Genomic DNA, 20,248 nt, shown 5'->3' with positions numbered 1-20,248 from the left:
AGAGACCTTATATTCCCAATCTAAATAAGGAATACCCTGTATCTCCTTCACCTGCTGAAGAGCTAATAACAAGGGTTCTAATATAATATCAAAAAGTAAAGGAGACAAGGGACAACCCTGCCTAACCCCCCTCTGCAGACTAAAACGTTCTGAGAGATTATTATTAATATATAATCTAGCAGCAGGGGAGCTATACAAGGTTCAGATCATTTGTTTAAATCCTGAACCCATTGCAAACCAATCCATTGCTTGATACATGAAGGCCCATTCTATCCGATCAAAAGCCTTCTCTGCATCTAAGGATACAGAAAAGGCTGGATCATTCATGGCTTTTGTTAAATTTAACATATGAAAAGCCAATCTGGTGTTATTAGAGGAATGTCTCTGAGTAACAAATCCTGTTCGGTGCATACCAATAATAAAAGAGAGAGCCTTGGCCAAGCGTAAAGCCAAAGTTTTGGCTAGAAGTTTGCCATCTACATTAATTAAGGAAATAGGCCTGTAATTTGAAACCAATGTGGGATCTTTATTTGACTTCGGCAAAACTATAGTAACAGATTTTGCCATAGTACTTGTGATGCAACCATTAGTTAGTTGGACCTGATATAAATTTAACAGATATGGTAATAAGGTATTTTGAAATGATTTATAAAACAATACCGTGAAACCATCTCCACCTGGAGAGGATCCAACTCTAAGGGATTTCAACGCTGATTGCAACTCTTTTACTGATATAGGCACCTCTAAACTTCCTTTTATATGCTCAGGAATTTTTGGACCATTAATTAATTTTAAAAACTATAGACCGGGGCGTCCAACCTTTTGGCTTCCCTGGGCCACATTGGCTGAAAAAAATGTTTCTGGGGCTGCGCAAACGCTGCAGCAAGACAGAGGAGGGAGCCCGCAAGACAGTAAACACCTGGGGGTAGCAGAAGAAAACACTGCATCACCCTCTACCGGGGCCGCACAAAATACTTCACGGGGCTGCATGCTGCCCTCGGGCTGCAGGTTGGACACCCTTGCTCTAGACCATCTTTTCTTTTATCTGAATAAGGCTCGAAAGAATATAGAGCTTTATAAAAATTTAAGAATTGTTTTAAAATAGGTTCAATTTGAGAATGAGTATCACCTTTTTCATCTTTAATTGTAATAATTTTTGTTCTTCTTTTTATTTAGATAATTTGCCAATAATCTTCCCGCCTTATTTGAGCTTCCATAATATATAGTCTGTTGAAAAAACAAATCTTTTCTTACGAATTGTGAAGAAATCTCATTGTATTTACCTTTGACTTTTAAAAGAGCCTGTAGAGTAGTTTGTTCCATTTTTCAATCAATTTTGACTAAAACCTTAATTTCCTGTTCCAAATTAGAAAATTGGCTTTTAAGCTGCTTCCTAACGTAAGCTGAATATGAAATAATTTGTTCTCTCATGGTAGCCTTAAAAGCATCCCATAAGGTTTCCACTGAGATTTCTTTTGAAATATTAATTTGGAAAAATTCATTCATTTTTAACTGAAATTCTTCAAGAAAATCTGAATCCATTAGCAAATCTCCATAAAGAACTACCATTATCCTTCTCAGCAAGTTTAAATTCAATCCACACACACCCATGATCAGACAAATAATTGGATCTATGGAGGCTTATGTAACCTGCTGACATAATTGATTTGAAATGAAAATATAATCTATTCTTGAAAAGGATTTGTGAACCTGGGAACAAAAGGAAAATTCCTGCTCATTAAAATGAAGTATCTTCCATATATCTTTCAAATCATAAGATTGTACAAAATTATCTAATACTAATGATTTCATATTTTTACTAGTCCAAATATTGTCCATTTACCTTACCCCCACTCGCTGTTTCCTATTTGCCAAACAGTTTTAATCCACGTGAGTATATCACCCTCGATTCCTTGGCTCGCAGTTTTTCAAAGTAGTTGTTCATGCGGGACCTTATCAAACACCCTCTGACAATCCAGATATACAATGTCGACCAGGCACCCTTGTCTATCTGCCTGTTTACTCCCTCGAAGAAGTACAGTAAGTTTGTCAAACAAGATCTTTCTTTGCTGAAGCCATGCTGGCTGGTCCTCATCAGATTATGTCCGTCAAGGTGATCAATGATGTGGTCCTTTATCTGTGCCTCTGCCATCTTTTCCGGTACCGAAGTCAGACTCGGTGGTCTGTAGTTTCCCAGATCTCCCCTCGAACCTTTCTTGAAGATCGACGTAACATTCGCCACTTTCCAGTCTTCCAGAATCCTTCCTGATTTGATCGACAGATTGGCTATTAGTTAAAGCAGTTCAGCTATAGCCCCTTTCAGTTCCTTGATTATCCTCGGGTGGATGCCATCCGGTCCCGGGATTTATCATTTTTAAGCCTATCAATCTGCCTGCATACCTCTTCTAGACTGACCGTCGACTCTATTGTCTAGAATGTCTCGCCTATCTACTGTGAAAGAGCTTACAAGGGTATGTGCATAATCTCTCTTTCTTTTTTTTTTCTAAGTTGCAGAATAGAATTGTATGATATCTGCGGGGAAGTTCCTGTACACCTCTTTCTTTGTATTCTATTTCAGTGGAGATCTATTCCTTTAGAGCAGGCCTACACAACTCAAAAATGATCCGGAGCCGAAACAAAGTTGGAAAATGTAGCGAGGGCCGCAGGTAGTGGCCACGGCTCAAGGCACCTGGAAGTGCGCGGACATTGCCATGATAACATCACGTGCATGTGTGACATCATCATGTTGACGTGTTCAGAGGCCTTTCAGACGGGCCCTGAGACGCCGGTAGGAGATGCTAGCAGGGAAGAGGGCAAAAGAGGCACTGGCGACGACTGATTGCCTACAGCAGTGTTTCTCAACTACATCAAGCTAAGTACCCCCAACCACAGACCTCCCAAGCTCTGCCCTAAACCCACCCAAGCTCTGCCCCAGATCCTGCCCCCTTTACTAATTGTAATGCAATTTTTTCCTTTCATTTTTCATATACAAACAAAGCACACAGCAGAAGCAAATTCTCAAAACTCACATTTCGATCACTAAATTGAAAATAAAATAATTTTTCCTACCTTTGTTGTCTAGTGATTTAATTAATTTCTGATTGGACTTCCTTCTGACTGTGCATCCAACATTTCTTCCACAATTCAGCTCCATCCCCTTTGGATCCAGGTCTCCCTCTTCCCCTCTTCTGTTATGATCTTCCATCCCTCTGTTCTTCCTCAGGGTCTCTCCCCCTCTGTGTGTACCTCCCATAGTCCAGCATCTGGTTTTTCAAACTAAGGGGAACCACAAGTACAAGGGGGCACTCGGAGAAATTGAAAGGGGACAGGTTTAGAACAAACGCTAGGAAGTTCTTTTTCACCCAGAGGGTGGTGGATACATGGAATGTGCTTCCAGAGGCCGTGGTAGACAGGAGCACTGTACAGGGCTTCAAAGAAGGTTTGGATAGGTTCCTAGAGGACAAAGGGATTGAGGGGTATAGATAGGTGTAGATATGGGTTGTAGGGATAGGAGTAGAGGAAAGTTACAGGAATAGGAGTAGAGATAGGTTATAGAGCTAGTCAGGGACCACTGCTCAGGCAATGGGCCTGATGGGCCGCTGTGAGAGCGGACCGCTGGGCGAGATGGACCTCTAGTCTGCCTCAGCGGAGGCAACTTCTTATGTTCTTATCTGCCTCCTGTCTTTTCCCTTTGGCCAGGTCTCTCTCTGTCTCTCTCTCCCTCATGTCCAGCATTTGTTCTCTTTTCATCTAGGTCTTTCTTCTCTCTCTCTGTCTGTCTCTCTCTCCTTCATTCCTCCCTTCCTGGTCCAGAATCTTTCCACCTCTCTGCAGTCTTTCTCTTCCCTCTATATACTCCCAAGTCCAGCATCTGCCACCCTCTTCTGCCTCCCCTTTGTTTCAGGTTTCTCCCTCTCTCTATCTTCCTTCTGCTAACATTTTGAGTCCTCCCCTCTCTACCCCCTCTAGTCCAGCATCTGCCCTGTCTTCAAGTCTGTTTTCCCACCCCTCCTCAAGGTCCTTTTCTGTCTCTCTCTCCTCCCCTTCCCCCTTGGTGTCCAGATCCAGCGTCCCGCTGGGGCTCTCGCAATGGGCGGGGTCTTACCTCTGCTTCCTACACCCAGCGAGAGATTGTATTCGTGTTGTGACTGCTGCTAAGCTAATTATGGCAGCCTGCAGAGCAAACCTAGCAGGTTGCTGTTGGACTCTGCAGCACGTTTCCTCTGCCGTGGTCCTGCCCCTCCTCTGACGTCAGGAGCGGTACCGCGGCAGAGGGAACGTGCTGCGGAGACTGACGGCAGTCTGCTAGGTTCGTTCTGTAGGCTGCCGTAATTAGCTTTAAAGGGGGGAATCCGGAGGATGCTGAGGGGGAAGCCGAGGAAGACAGCCGGTAGGGAGAGCCGTATCGGGCACTGACTGCATTGAGAGCTGTTTTGGGCCACATGCGGCCCGTGGGCCATATGTTTTGCAGGGTTGCTTTACAACAAACTGATGGGGGCTCTACACTCCACTGGCAATGTGGAAGGTGCTGAAAGTTGCGAGTGACACGCTTCTGCAAAACCCAGTTCATGGAAATGGATTAAATACCTAATGTACAGATTCCTAAGAAGATCAACGTAAAAGATTATCCAGGTAAGAACCTAATCTTTCATTCTGGGGAGCAGTGGAACACTTTTTTGTTGATGTGAGAGTGGAGAGATGGATGATTGACAAACTAATTCTTCCCCACTTCTGAAGTTATCCAGTTTCTGTATGAAATAAGTTGGTAAAGGCCTTAACCCCACTGACTTATGCCATTCCATTGCCTATGACTTTTTTTTTTACGTTGAATATTGCTATGTTATGTTAGTGAAATTGCATTTTAAATTTTATTTTTAGACGACATAATGTGAAAAACATAAAAATCTTCATATCCATGCACAACTTACATGTTAACTAATGTACCCACCTCCCTTAGAATCGCTTTCTCCTGATTATAAAACAGCATTAAACTGAGGTAGCCTGCCCAGTGATACAGATGTGGGCAGAGTTGCAGGTGCATGGTTGTATGCTTTTTTTTTTTTTCCCAATATTTTTATTTTCAAATTTTTCATAAAGTGAACAAACTATTAAAACATGGTTGTATGCTTTAAAAAATAGGCTTTGATACAATTTTCTCCATTTTGGGCTCTATCAGCTCATGCCATCCAATTGTAATAACATATATCTTGCTATAAGTAAACGGAGCTTTATTTTACAATCAAGAAATGCTACACAAAATGGAGTTTAAAGTTTGTTAAACTTTCCTTTGGATTTACATGTTATGATTTTTTGTTTGTTTTTCAGATGTTTCTCTTCATGTGTACTTAAACACATCATTAAATAATCTAGATGATGTCAAGTCATTTTCTATTGAGAACACTCCAGTCAAGGAAGAATACGCAATGACGCCAACCAATGGTATGTAATCTAAAGCACAAAGATTAACAAAATTGTTAATGATATAATAAACGTATTGGAATTTTAAACAGTGGAAGGAAAATGATGACCTTTAATTATAATTATCTGTCTGCAGCTGCTTTCTGTACCCACTGTTTCCTCCTTCAAGACCCTAGTCTGAGTGCACCCTGCAGCTGATTATTCAGTGAAACTGTTATGTAATAGGTATTCTATGAGGACAAGCAGACATTTATATTCTCAAATGTGGATGACATCATCCACAGAATCCAGTAGGTACATTACCAAGTTCACTGTCGCTTTAAATTTTTTATGTCAGTTCCCATACTGCGCATGTGCCAGTGCATTCCCGCCTGATGTCGTCTTGCAGGATCTGTGGTTCTTTGTTTTTCATGGAGCTGAGAAGTTGTGACTTCAGTATTCGCTTAAGCATGTCAAACTTTATTTTTGTGCCTTCCCATCATTATTTTTCTTGCTTTTTCATTATTACTTATTTTTATCGTGTTCCTTTATTCCTACTGACTTTAATTCATTCTTGTTAACTTTTTTGGTTTTGGACTTCAGGCCATTTTGGGATCTTTTTACCTCCCCCAGGAGCGTCAGTTGTTTTCAAGTTTCTTTCTACTCAAGCCCAAGCCATTGACTTTGTGTCAGACGTTTTCCCCTCCATGTCAAAATCATTACCAAAATGCTGTTGATACAGTAGAGCAAAACAAGGAAAAAGCAAGAGATGTCCTGTTCAACCAAAATGTTATATTTATTGTAAATAAAGTTCCAACAAGAATCCAAGTTTTGGCATCTATAATGCCTTCATCAGGGGACACTCAAAAGCATAAAATCAACATAGAAAACATTGCAATGAATATAAACAGCAAAAAGTAAATAAGAATCAAGCAGAACAGTAAAAGCTATGAATCAAGATAAAATAAATGAAAGAACAAGATAAAACCCAAACTAAACAGGACCTGATATAAGCCATAAAATGTAAGCAACAAGAGAATACAAAAAGTTCAAGTAAATTATCACTTAGGTGCAAGCTACAGACGGAGCACAGTATAGGCTTATGTCTGTCATGCTTAAAACAGGAAGAACAAACCGATCATGTGTTAAATTAGTACGGTTTCTGGGCCCTCTCCATATGTTATCTGTCCAAACACATGATGTTTGTTCTTCCTGTATCTTGCACCTCATTGGTAATTTACTTGTTGCTTACATTTTATGGTTTATATCAGGTCCTAACACTGTTTAGTCTTATTGTTTTTATCTTGTTCTTGTTCTTCATTTATTTTATCTTGATTCATAGCTTTTACTGTTCTGATATTTATTTTTTTGCTGTTTATATTCATTGCAATATGTTTTCTATGTTGATTTTATGCTTTTTAGTGTCCCCTGATGGAGGCATCATAGATGCCAAAACTTGGATCCTTGTTGGGACTTAACAATAAAGATTACATTTTGGTTGAATAGGACATCTCTCTTGCCATTTCCTTGTTTTGGTCTTATCTGTCTCTCAAGGCAAGTACTGGTTGGTTGATACAGCAGGACCATTTCAGACTATGATCTGTATAATTGGTGTGTTTAATGCCTGGGTCCTGAACAATGGGACATTCCCTGTGTCCTCTGTTCCCTTATGCAAAAGAAGTTGCTTAAAGCCTGTGAACTTCGATTCAGAAAAACGTTTTGGTACTGCATGGCTTGAGGTCTCGGAACCTGACGCTCAGCCTCAAATTGACGCTATTGACCTCCAACTGCACTGATATCACTTCAGGCTCGTTACAGCACTATGACTCTATTTCTTCATCATTGATGCTTCGGGTGTCAAAAAACACTGCATGTAAGAAAGATAAGAAGCATAAACGTTCTTCCCCTTCTAGGTATACCATGGCATCCTCCCAAGCATCGACTTTGACACATAGTAAGCATCAGCACCTCGATCGTTCTCCATCCATCTAGATGATATCTCCGTAGAGGTGTACCTTGACAGAGAGATTTCCTACGCTACACCAACAGGTACAGTAGACTGCTTCCATTCTACTATCTCTTTCAGTACTAGCACAAACTCTATGAGGAGATTTGGGCTATGCTCAGACAAAAGCTTTTGTGGCTACCTAAGACGCAGTATTCACAGGCTTTAAAGGCTACCATGCCTACCTCAGCCCAGCCCGAGGATACATTGAGGTGTCAATCGAGGATGAGATCATGTATTTCCTGTTCGTCGTCAAGCATTGGTGCCCACACGAACACATTCAACACATGTATCGTCATTGACAGAAGAATTATTCCTGCTTCACCTCGACGCACCTCAGTGCAGACACTCTCCTTGATGCATGATCTCTGATACGTCTAGAAAAGAGTACTTGGAGGAATCTAACTTGGTTATTTCCATCTACTCAATTGAGGAATTACCAGATGAATCCTACAGTATACTTTCTGATCTTTCACTGCCTCCTCCAAGACCTACATCTCCACCTGAGAGCCTCTCTTTTTACTGGCTTCATAAGACAGATGGGGCAGTGTGATTTGGACCGACTATCACCAAGCCTGGTGAAACCTCCCTTTGAGCACACTCCCCCACACACGTTACCTAATAGTGCTGGGTAAGAATGCCTTCCCCAAGGGGACACACATGCAGCTTCGTCTGGTGGTTTCTGGATCCCACCACTACCACAAATGTGATCTGGACTGCTCCATCTGGACAGTCCGATCCCTCTGCTCGGGTCATTGTAATCACCTCAAACCCTCTCTGGTCTCTTCACTTCCTCTGGAACCACCTTTGATCCTCTCCAATCTATGTTTATGGCTTACAGAGGGTTAGGCCAAAGGCCCGGAATTCCTGTCCTCAAAGGTCACCTACAGAAGCCAGAATTCTAAGAAAGCTCAGAGATCAGTTTCAAAGAAAAGACTGAAATCAGCCAAAAGGTCCTTCCTTAAGGGCCTCTTTATCTTCCGGGTGAGAAAATTGCTATTAACCAAAAATGTAGGCTCTTGGTCTTTTGCTAATCTCCAGTGTATTCGCTGGGAAAAAATTGCTCAAAAGCTTGACCCCTGGGGGCGGAGTGACGTCATCAGGCTCGATGGACTTGTGAAATTGGAGTTCCCACGAGTCAGGCCTGATAATTGTACTTAATCAGTTCAATCGTGGCCAGAATAGACCGTAGTGACTACGATCTGTCGCAGTCAGGGTCAGGCATTTTATGCCATGAAAAAATCTAGCGCATCGTGGTCAGGTTTAGCAGCATTTGGATTTCAATGTGCCCCAAAGCAGGCATGGACTGAGGAGAAAATGGCGTCGGAGCTTGCCACAACTGCCCCGGATGCAGTGGATGGCCTACTGGAGGTACGGGAGGCTCTAGTGCTAGCGGACTCGCTTTTGATCCTTGCTGGAAGAAATTAAGAGTGACATTAAAGCAGTATGTTCTGAGTTGGGAACTCTTGCAACGGACCTCAGGGGAGAAATCACTTAACTTGGTAATCGTTTACTGGAATCCAAGGCGCGTCTGGATGACCACAATGATGCTATTAACAACTTGGAAGCATCAATACAAGGGTGTAAGGAAATGGATACTTACCTGTTGGATAAGTTGGAAGATTTGAAAAATCATTCACGGAGGCATAATTTACGCTTCCGTGGTATCCCGGAACTGCCTGATTTTACTGACTGTGAAAGTACCATACAAAGAATGGTGAGTGCTTTACTAACGGAGACCCCCCCCCCCCCCATGCCAGACCTGTGGAGAAAGTGCATAAAGACAGAGCACATCGCACTTTGGGACGCCCGCGAACAAATGTGCCTCCTGATATAGTGGTCTGTTTTGGAGAGTACAAATTGAAAGAGGCAATCTTATCGGTGTCCAGGGCTTTGACACCTTTTCAATGGGATACCTATAATATTGAAATATATCAAGATTTGGTATCCACTACATTGCGTAGACGAAGTGAATAGAAGCCCTTTACTAGCCATCTGCGGGAGCAGGGAATCAAATATAAATGGCAGCATCCCTTTGCCTTGGTATTTTACAGGGACAGCAAATTGCATAAACTTTATTCATTGTCAGTAGCTAGAGACTTGTTGCCGGAGATACAAGTTCCAGATGATCGTGTGCTTTCTACAGTCCATAGCAACCACCTTCGGGGACCCTATTATGTTCTCGATCAAAATGGCAGCATGCCCCAAAAGGGAAAGGCCGTCTTACCAGGCAATCTTCTCAGATCCAGATGTAATCGAGCATTTCTTCGGCAGTTGGCTGATTTCAGTTTGATGAACATAATGCAGAGTTATTTGATGGCACCGTTGTAATTCTCTATGTTCGTCATGGGGGTTTCTTGTGTTCGCTGTATATTATACTTCAATGACACCTAGGAGAGGTTATGATATAGGGGTTAGTATTGATATTACTAATTATTTACCTGGGCTCGGTGAGCTGGCCAAGTTTAGCTTGGAGTTTCAGGCCTAGCTGTGGGGGAGGGGTCCACCCCTCCTCTTCTTTTTTCTTGTTTTTTATTAGTTTGCCATTTTTTTGCCAAAAAACATGCTGGTTTTCGTGCAGCATGCATGTCCATCTTGTTCAATGTTGGATTGGAATGAGTTTTCTGGGGGGCAGGTGGGGAGGGATGGGTTTTTTTTTGGTTTTTTTTAATGACTTTTTTTTTTTTTGTTTGTTTGTTTACCCTTCTCCAGTGCAGGGATCTTTGCACTACTGCTGATATTGGTTATAGTAGCTATACATCAAAATGTTTGATATTATGTTGATGTTTAAGGAGACACAACGATTAAGAGCTGATGTGCTTTTTATATAAGAAATACACTTACACCGTAGGCATGAGGGACTTTCAGTACATCCACAATTTCCACAAATTTATTTAGCATCATATCAGGGTGGTTCCAAAACTAAGGGGGTGGGGGGGTTCTTTTCTCCAGTTCCCGTCCATGACAGATACATCATACTATCAAAGATAAAGCGGGCCAGTATCTGTTAGTAAGGGCGCAATTATATCAGCAGACATATATGTTTTTGAATATCTACGCGCCGAATGTGGCACAGGGAGAATTTTTTGCCCACATCTCACAAGTATTAGCGGCCCATATAGAGGGTATTTTGGTGCTAGGAGGAGATTTCAACTTAATGTTAAATCCGGTCTTGGATAACTGCTGTTGTAGTTAATTATGCTCAGAAAGATAGAGCTCAACATTCTTAGCTTTTTAAGTCAATGGGGTTTATATGATCTTTGGCACTTAGGTCACCCGGGAGAGCGTGATTATATTTGTTTTTCCCCTAAGTATTCTTCTTCCTACCTCCTCCAGATCCTCCCAAACTCTTAAACTATCTTTCCCTTCCACAAAAGGCATCTCGCATGCAGGCAAACTAGGGTCACTGAGCTCTGGAATAACCTTTAGAATCACTGAGCTCTGGAATAACCTTACCTCCCCGCTCCGAACCTCAAGCTCCCTCCAACTCTTCCGTAAACACCTAAAAACCTGGCTATTCTCAAAACTGTAACACTTCCCTCTCTTTGGCCTCTCCCACCCATCCCCACTCTCTTACACCTAATCCTTAAACCCTCCACTGGAGTTCCTTTCTCATCCTAAATCCTGTAAACCGTGCCGAGCTCTGTGTCTACGGAGATGGTGCGGTATATAAACCTAAGGTTTAGTTTAGTTTCTCGCGAATAGATTTATGGCTGGGTTGTGCTTCTCTAGTAAGTTCAATGTTGGCATCCACTATACATCAAACCACTTGGTCTGATCATGCCCCCATTACTATAATGCTTTCTTCTGCTGCCATACCTTCTGGTAGGCATTATTGGACATTGAATAAGGCATTGTTATTGGACTCAAACAATGTTTCAGCTCTCACATCACAACTGAAATTATTTTTGGATGATAGCGAAAGGCCTGAGACTACTCTCTTTGTGTTGTGGGAAACTTTAAAGGTGGTTATATGGGGTAATATAATTTATCCCAGGACAAGCAGGCAGCATATTCTTAACGTATGGGTGACGTCACCGACGGAGCCCCGGTACGGACCTTTTTAACTAGAAAGTTCTAGTTGGCCGCACCGCGCATGCGCGAGTGCCTTCCCGCCCGACGGAGGAGTGCGTGGTCTCCAGTTTCTTCGTTTCCGCGGAGCGAAGAAGACGCATGTGGTATTCAACGGCTGTTGAACACTCCTTTTTTGCCTTCCCGCTCGCGTTATTTTGATTTTTTCTGCTTTTTTCCTTCGGGTTTTTCCTTTCTGTCTAATTTACAAAAAAAAAAAAAAAAAAAACAACTTTATTTTTTCCTTTATTTTTCAACAGGCCCCGGCGGGGCCTGTTGCCATCATACAAGCCTCCGACTTTGATTTCGCTGAGGCCGTATTCCCCTTCATGCCCCCTCAGCCGGGTTTTAAGAAGTGCCAGCGGTGTGCACGCCCGATTTCCCTTTCGGACCCACACAACTGGTGCCTACAGTGCTTGGGTCCGGAACATCGGGCTGACACCTGCACCCGCTGCGCGACTCTTCAAAAACGCACACTTAAAAATAGACAAATTCAGCAGAATCTCCTCTTCGGCACCGGTTCTGCTATGGATCCGACCCCGACGTCGACGGCACCGCCGAAATCGGCACCGTCAACATCGACACCACCTGATCCTTCTGCGGGGTCGATGGCGCCAGGTAAGCCAGCTAAGAAGCCTTCCACTTCCCTTGAGCGCCCTCCAGCCACGGCGGTGACACCGGTCCTTCCGACGTCCCGCAAGTCCCGTAAGCGCTCCGCTCCGATAACGGTGAGTGCCTCTTCATCGGCCTCCTCATCACCGGAGCGTAGAGCGGCACCTATGGTACCGAAGAAAAGTAAAACGGTACCGGTGCCCCCATTGGAGGACCGTATCTCGGCCATCCTCCAAACTAAATTACAGGAGCAACTCGAGCACCAGCTTCAGGAACTGCTCCCAACCCTGCTGGCACCGCTCCTTCCGGTACCGGTCCGGCCCGAGCCTCGCACCACTACGCCAGTGGCCACCCCCTCGGTACCGATGAATACTTCGATGCCGGTCTTATCGGCACAGCCTACATTACAGACCTGCACGGCGGAGGACCCATCCCGAACCCAAGATCGACATCGATCGTCTCGGGACCGGGATCGACACCACTCCTCCCGGGACAGAGATCGGCACCGGTCTTCATCCCCCGGCACCGTATCCATGAGATCTGGCAAGTCCCTTTCTAAAACCCGCCATGCTGAGCCGGCCATCAGGGACCCTGACTTATGGGAGCAATCCCCCCTCGGTACCGAGGAGGATGCCTCTTCCACTGATGAGGAACCCTCCATGGCTGAATCCACCTCCAAGCCCGAGCAGTCCTCATTTACAAAATTCCTTCGGGAGATGTCTGGGGCTCTTTCCATCCCACTCGAGTCCGACTCTAAGAAGTCCCAGGCCTTTTTAGAAGCCTTGGACTTCGACCAACCTCCCAAGGAATTTCTCAAACTCCCCGTCCATGATATTCTGCGGGACACGTTTTATAAAAACTTGGAGAACCCCCTTACTGTTCCAGGTGCCCCTAAGAAACTGGACAGTTTATACAGGGTCATCCCTATCCCGGGATTTGATAAACCCCAGTTGCCACATGAGAGCCTCCTAGTAGAATCCACTCTCAAGAAATCTCATGGTTCCAGTGTCTATGCCTCCACCCCTCCTGGCAGAGAGGGTAAAACAATGGATAAATTTGGAAAGCGCCTATACCAGAATGCCATGCTGGCTAGCAGAGCCAACAATTATTCATTTCATTTTTCTTTTTATATGAAATATCTGGTACAACAACTTTCTGCTCTGCAAAAGTACATCCCTGAACGCAAGGTCCCTTTGTTTCAACAACAAATTTCCACCCTCCTTCAGCTCAGGAAGTTCATGGTACGCTCAATCTATGACTCCTTCGAGCTCTCCTCCCGTGCCTCTGCTCTGGCAATTGCTATGCGACGCCTTGCCTGGCTGAGAGTATCTGACCTGGATGTCAACCACCAAGACCGCCTTGCCAACGCGCCCTGTCTTGGTGATGAACTTTTTGGGGAGTCTCTAGATACCACCACACAAAAACTTTCGGCTCACGAGACCAGATGGGACACCCTCATTAAGCCTAAAAAGAAGACTCCGCCGACACGACCATACAGACCTCAGTCTTCTTACCAACGTCGCTTTTCTGCTAGGCCGCTGAATCCTCCTCAACAGCAATCTCGTCGGCCTCGCCAACAACAGCAACAACACTCTCAGGCTCGCTCGCAATCTCACCAGACAGCTAAGCCTCTCCCTCAAACTAAGCCTCCTCAGCCCTTTTGACTCTTTTCTCCAGGGCATAGCCAGTCTCCAACCCTCGCTGCCTCTGCCTCAACCTATCGGGGGCCGCCTCACCATCTTTCTACGACGCTGGGAGGCCATCACATCAGACCTGTGGGTTCTAAACATCATCCGTCACGGATACTCACTAAGATTTCAGACTCTTCCTCCAGACCATCCTCCCGTAGAGTCTGCTTCTCACTCCTCCCAAACTCCTCTCCTCCTCAGGGAGGTCCAATCCCTCCTCCTTCTCAATGCCATCGAAGAAGTTCCACCAGACCAAAGAGGTCAGGGATTTTACTCCCGCTACTTCTTGGTACCCAAGAAAACAGGAGATCTTCGTCCTATCCTCGACCTCAGGAACCTCAACAAGTGTTTGGTCAAGGAAAAGTTCAGAATGCTCTCACTTGCCACACTTTATCCTCTTCTGTCTCAACACGACTGGCTATGTTCCCTGGACCTCAAGGAGGCCTACACTCACATCCCAATCCATCAGGCTTCACGTCGCTACCTCCGATTCCAGATACTCAATCACCACTATCAGTACAAGGTGCTTCCCTTTGGTCTCGCATCTTCGCCCAGGGTGTTCACCAAGTGCCTGATTGTGGTAGCGGCCTGTCTCAGGTCCCACAACCTTCAAGTGTTCCCCTACTTGGACGATTGGTTGGTGAAAGCAACGACCGCTCCACTTGTGCTGCAATCCACTCACCACACCATCTCTTTCCTCCATCTCTTGGGGTTCGAGATCAATTATCCCAAGTCGCATCTGCTTCCCACGCAGCGCCTTCAGTTCATCGGAGCACTTCTCGATACCAACTCCATGAGAGCGTTCCTTCCTGCCGACCGGCACCGGACACTGCTTCACCTCTGTCGACAGGTGCTCATCCAACCATCCATCCCTGCTCGCCAAATGATGATTCTTCTGGGTCACATGGCCTCGACAGTCCATGTGGTTCCTCTGGCGCGACTCCATTTGAGGATACCGCAATGGACCCTCGCCAACCAATGGTCGCAGACCAGGGATCCTCTTTCTCATCCCATCTCTGTGACATCATCTCTTCAGCACTCTCTTCAATGGTGGTTGAACTCCTCAAATCTTTCCAGGGGCCTCCTTCTTCATCCGCCCCCTCATTCCATGATCATCACCACAGATGCCTCCCCCTATGCATGGGGAGCTCACATAGGGGATCTACGCACTCAGGGACTCTGGACCCCTCAGGAGCGTCAATATCACATCAATTTCCTGGAACTCAGAGCCATGTTTTATGCTCTCAAGGCCTTCCAGCACCTTCTCTATCCTCAGGTTCTTCTCCTGTGCACGGACAACCAAGTCGCCATGTACTACATCAACAAGCAAGGCGGCACCGGATCTCGTCTCCTTTGTCAGGAGGCCCTCCGAATTTGGACCTGGGCCACAGCCCACAATCTTTTTCTCAAAGCAGTCTATATCCAGGGCGAACAGAACTCCCTGGCCGACCAGCTCAGCCGCATCCTTCAACCTCACGAGTGGACCCTGGATCCTCCCACTCTCCACTCCATCTTTGCTCGATGGGGCACTCCACAGGTGGACCTCTTTGCAGCTCCTCACAACCATCAGCTGCCCCAGTTCTGCTCCAGACTCTACTCTCCTCATCGTCTGGCACCGGATGCATTCCTACTCGACTGGACGGATCGGTTCCTCTATGCCTTCCCTCCACTTCCTCTGATGTTGCGGACCCTGTTCAAGCTCCGCAAGGACAGGGCCACCATGATTCTCATCGCCCCTCGGTGGCCCAGACAACATTGGTTCTCCCTCCTGCTTCAGCTCAGTTCCAGGGATCCCATTCCTCTACCTGTGTTTCCTACTCTTCTTACACAGCAACATCAGTCTCTACTACATCCCAATCTGTCTTCGCTCCACCTGACAGCTTGGTTTCTCTCGGGCTGACCTCTCCAGAAAACCTGTCTCAGCCAGTCCGTCGCATTTTGGATGCCTCCAGGAAACCCTCCACACTCCAATGTTACCATCAGAAGTGGACCCGGTTCTCCGCTTGGTGTCTTCTTCATCATCACAATCCCACCTCTCTGGCGGTGGAAACTGTACTGGACTATTTGCTCTCTCTCTCCGACGCTGGCCTCAAGTCGACCTCAATCAGAGTCCACCTCAGTGCCATCACTGCGTTTCATGAGCCTATCCTTGGAAAACCCCTCACGGCTCATCCTCTGGTTTCCCGGTTCATGAGAGGCCTCTTCAATATCAAACCACCTCTTCAGCCTCCCCCAGTCGTCTGGGACCTCAATGTGGTTTTGTCAGTCCTCATGAAACCTCCTTTTGAGCCTCTGGCTACTACCTCGCTCAAACTTCTCACATGGAAGGTGCTTTTCCTCATTGCCATCACCTCTGCCAGGAGGGTTAGTGAGCTACATGCACTGGTCGCCGATCCACCGTTCACTGTTTTTCACCATGACAAGGTGGTTCTGCGTACCCATCCTAAATTCCTTCCTAAGGTGGTTTCAGCCTTTCACCTCAACCAGTCCATCGTGCTGCCTGTTTTCTTCCCTAAACCCCATTCTCATCCTGGGGAACAGGCTCTTCACACGCTGGATTGTAAGCGTGCCCTGGCGTACTACCTTGACCGTACCAGGGCTCACCGCTCCTCTCCTCAACTTTTTCTGACCTTCGATCCTAATCGTCTGGGTCACCCTGTATCTAAACGAACGCTGTCCAATTGGCTTGCTGCCTGTATTACGTTCTGTTATGCTCGGGCCGGCCTGTCACTGGAAGGACCTGTCACGGCCCACAGGGTCAGAGCTATGGCTGCTTCTGTGGCTTTCCTCCGTTCCACTCCTATTGAGGAAATCTGCAAGGCGGCCACTTGGTCTTCAGTTCACACATTCACTACTCACTACTGTCTGGATGCCTTCTCCAGACGGGATGGACACTTTGGTCAATCTGTGTTACAAAATTTATTTTCCTAATGGCCAACCATCCCTCCTCCCTCTCTGTTAGCTTAGAGGTCACCCATACGTTAAGAATATGCTGCCTGCTTGTCCTGGGATAAAGCACAGTTACTTACCGTAACAGGTGTTATCCAGGGACAGCAGGCAGATATTCTTACGACCCACCCACCTCCCCGGGTTGGCTTCTTAGCTGGCTTATCCTAACTGGAGACCACGCACTCCTCCGTCGGGCGGGAAGGCACTCGCGCATGCGCGGTGCGGCCAACTAGAACTTTCTAGTTAAAAAGGTCCGTACCGGGGCTCCGTCGGTGACGTCACCCATACGTTAAGAATATCTGCCTGCTGTCCCTGGATAACACCTGTTACGGTAAGTAACTGTGCTTTCTCTGCAGGCTCATTCGACGAGGGAAAAGAGGAATCAGGAGTTTAAATTACGTGCACAACTCAATTACAGCTTGAGTTGCAATTGGGGGACAGACAAATGTGCAATTGGTGTGAAGCTCCAAGAGGTGAAACAACAACTTTATGACCTTAATTTGGCAGATATTTCACTCCAATTGAATTGGCTTAAACAAACCCACTTTGAATTTAATAATAAATCTATCAGGCTGCTTGCCTATAAATTAAAAAAGCATAGGGAACAACATTATATTACTGCTCTTAGAGATACTACTGGGGAAATTTTATCCGATACTTTCGCTATTCATGGGAAATTTCTCCAGAATTTTTGGATTCTATATACTCTGGAAACATCTTCTGATGTGGACCTTATCCAGCAATTTTTGGATAAAGTGGAGTTATCTGCTTGCAGTTCAGCTGAGGCAGACTCTTTCATAACCTATCACATTGGAGGAGGTTGTTTGGGCTATTAAAGAATTACCCCATTTAAAAGCTCCGAGGCTAGATGTGTTTGGCTCCTCTCTGCAGCTTGAGTTCTCGAGCAAGGTCTTGGGCATCATCATTGATTCCACATTGTCCTTCAATGACCACCTCCAATCCTTGGTAAAAAAATGCTTTTTCAGCCTTCACATGCTGAGGAAAGTTAGATCCTGCTTCCATCAAAAACATTTTACCCTCCTTGTCCAATCCATCATCCTCTCCAGATTGGACTATTGCAACTCTATCTACTTAAGCCTAACTAAGAAAAACCTCCACAGACTCCAACGGATTCAGAATGCCGCGGCCAAGCTCATCTTCGCTAAAAGTAAATTTGACTATGTCTCCCCGCTCCTGGCCAAGCTCCACTGGCTTCCGATAATCGCCAGGGTCCACTATAAATGTGCCTGTTTAGCTTTCAAAATCCTATATGGTATCCTCCCTCCCTTTATCCCTCTTTCTTGGAATTTCTCAAACCCTAATACCACCAGATCCTCCCACAAATTAAAACTATCCTTCCCCTCACTAAAAGGCATTTCCCACACAGGAAAGCTAGGGACCTCCCTCCACTTCAAAATCACTTAGCTTTGGAACAACCTTACCTCCCCTCTTCGGAACTTGAGCTCTCTCCAAGTTTTCCGCAAACATCTGAAAACCTGGCTTTTCTCAAAAAATGTAAGTCTCCCTCCAACTTAGGAATCAAGGAAACTCTTATATCTTGGCATCCCAAGTCCTCAAAATTTTTTCACACTTCTACCTCTAACCCTCTGTTGTAGTTCCTTCCTATTTCTCCTACTGTAAACTGCGTCGAGCTCTACGAACATGGAGATGATGCGGTATGCAAACTTAAGGATTAGATTAGATTAGATTTTTATAAAAGTTTTGCAATTATTTCTAAATCTCTTGTTGAAGCACAGCTAACCTGGCTGAGCTTGGGTATCTGTACTTTTGTTGGCACTAATAAAAATCATTTAAACATAAATGTTTTGCAAGTTATCTGGCTCCTCTTTTGGTCAGGGTATACAATACCATTGGGGATCAAACGATACTTCCCCACTCTTGGCGATTGGTGGCAGTTGCTTTGATTCCTAAACCGGGGAAGAATCCTCAGCTTTTTATAGGCCTATATCACTTTTAAACACTGATTACAAGATATATACCAAAATCTTAGTTGCCCGCCTGCAGAGAGTGGTGGCAACTATTGTGCACCCTGACTAATCAGGATTTATTTGGGGGCGGAGAGCTTCGAATAATATTCTAATGGCATTGCTTATCATTGAGGCCATGCAAAGAGACCAAGTTCCGGTACTTTTTCTGTCATTAGATGTGGCAAAAGCCTTCGATATGGTGTCCTGGCCTATATGTTGGCAGTGTTGCGTAAAATGGGTATTTCAGGCCCCTATCTGACTTGGATTCAAGCTTTGTATCATCGATCTCTTTCCGCTTTGAAGATAAATGGTCACTATCTTGATGCCTTTGAGATTTTTTGAGGCACTTGGCAGGGATGTGCTCTAGCCCCCTTACTTTTTACATTATTGGTGAAGCCTATGGCTTCGTTGATTAGGTCATCCAGGAAGATAGTAGGTGTAACTTTGAATTCAATGGAACATCGTGTTTTATTGTTTGCTGATGATATCCTTCTTACCCTCAGCAAGCCGGCGGAGTTGTTATTGGAAATTGTAGACATTTTGGATGGCTATAGTTTGGTTTCTGGTTTTAAAATATGTCCCAAGTCAGAGATCCTTAATTTGACGCTTCCACCAACGGTGGTGGTTAGTTTGCAAGCTCAATTTCCCTTCTCGTGGGCATCTACTCATATTCGTTATCTCGGTGTTAATCTTAACAATTCTATTTCTACATTATATCAACACAACTTCCTGAGTAAACTTAGGGAAGTGATGTCTGACTTGGACCGATGGGAAGGCCTTAGTATTTCTTGGCTTTGTCAAATTAAGCCATTAAGATGGTGGTCTTGCCTAAATTTCTTTATCTTTTTACAGCTCTACCAACTGTGATTCCTAAACGTTTTTTTTTTTTATTATTTGTTGAATCATAAAGATTTTTTTCTATATTTGGGAAAAAAAAACCCTAGGATTCAGCGGGCATTATTATGTCAGGTGAGAAGTAGGGGAGGCATGGGAGTTCCGCATTTTGCTTTATACTATCAGGCAGCTCTGTTACAAATAGAGGCAGCTTGGGTGAAGGGGGGCCCTGCTAAATCTTGGACACGGTTAGAACAACGCTATATTTCCTCGGTCCCACTTTGGGCACTCCCATGGCTACCTATGAATAGAATGCGCCAGTTGATCCTAATGCTTCCAGAACTTATGCAACTACCATGCAACAAGCTTGGATACTTTTGCGTCACCAGCTATTTCTGGAACGGACAGTATTTCATCTTACTCCCATTTCTTTTTTGTCTAGTTTTTCCCCCACTCAAGTTTATAGAGTGTTCCTGGATTGTGCAAAATTATCTTTGAGAATAGTGGGTCAAGTATGGGAGGAGGGTGCTGTGATTTCCTTTGAGGTTTTACGGATGGAATATGGACTACCCTATACTGATCTTTTTCATTATCATCATCTTCGAGCTTTTTTACGTTCTCGTGGAAGGGAAACATAGTAACATAGTAACATAGTAGATGACGGCAGATAAAGACCCGAATGGTCCATCCAGTCTGCCCAACCT

At 44.9% G+C, this 20,248-nt stretch overlaps 1 protein-coding gene across 8 annotated transcripts in view; it reads left to right on the top strand.

Moving 5' to 3' along the window:
* KANSL1L (KAT8 regulatory NSL complex subunit 1 like) overlaps positions 1-20,248 on the top strand; it is a 321,832-nt gene that overhangs the window by 132,861 nt on the left and 168,723 nt on the right. For all 8 annotated transcript variants that reach the window (XR_004539416.1, XR_004539417.1, XM_033944251.1 and 5 more), the window contains exon 8: positions 5,326-5,439. Coding sequence is in view for 6 of the 8 variants with exons in the window: in XM_033944251.1 (XP_033800142.1) it covers positions 5,326-5,439 (114 nt within the window). In the remaining 2 variants the exon portion in view is untranslated. The remainder of the gene's footprint in view (positions 1-5,325; positions 5,440-20,248) is intronic.

Source organism: Geotrypetes seraphini, chromosome 5 (genome assembly GCF_902459505.1).
Source record: "Geotrypetes seraphini chromosome 5, aGeoSer1.1, whole genome shotgun sequence".
NCBI classification, from domain to species: Eukaryota; Metazoa; Chordata; class Amphibia; order Gymnophiona; family Dermophiidae; genus Geotrypetes; species Geotrypetes seraphini.
Note: the sequence above shows the minus strand (reverse complement) of the source record. Positions and strands in the feature narration are given on the sequence as shown.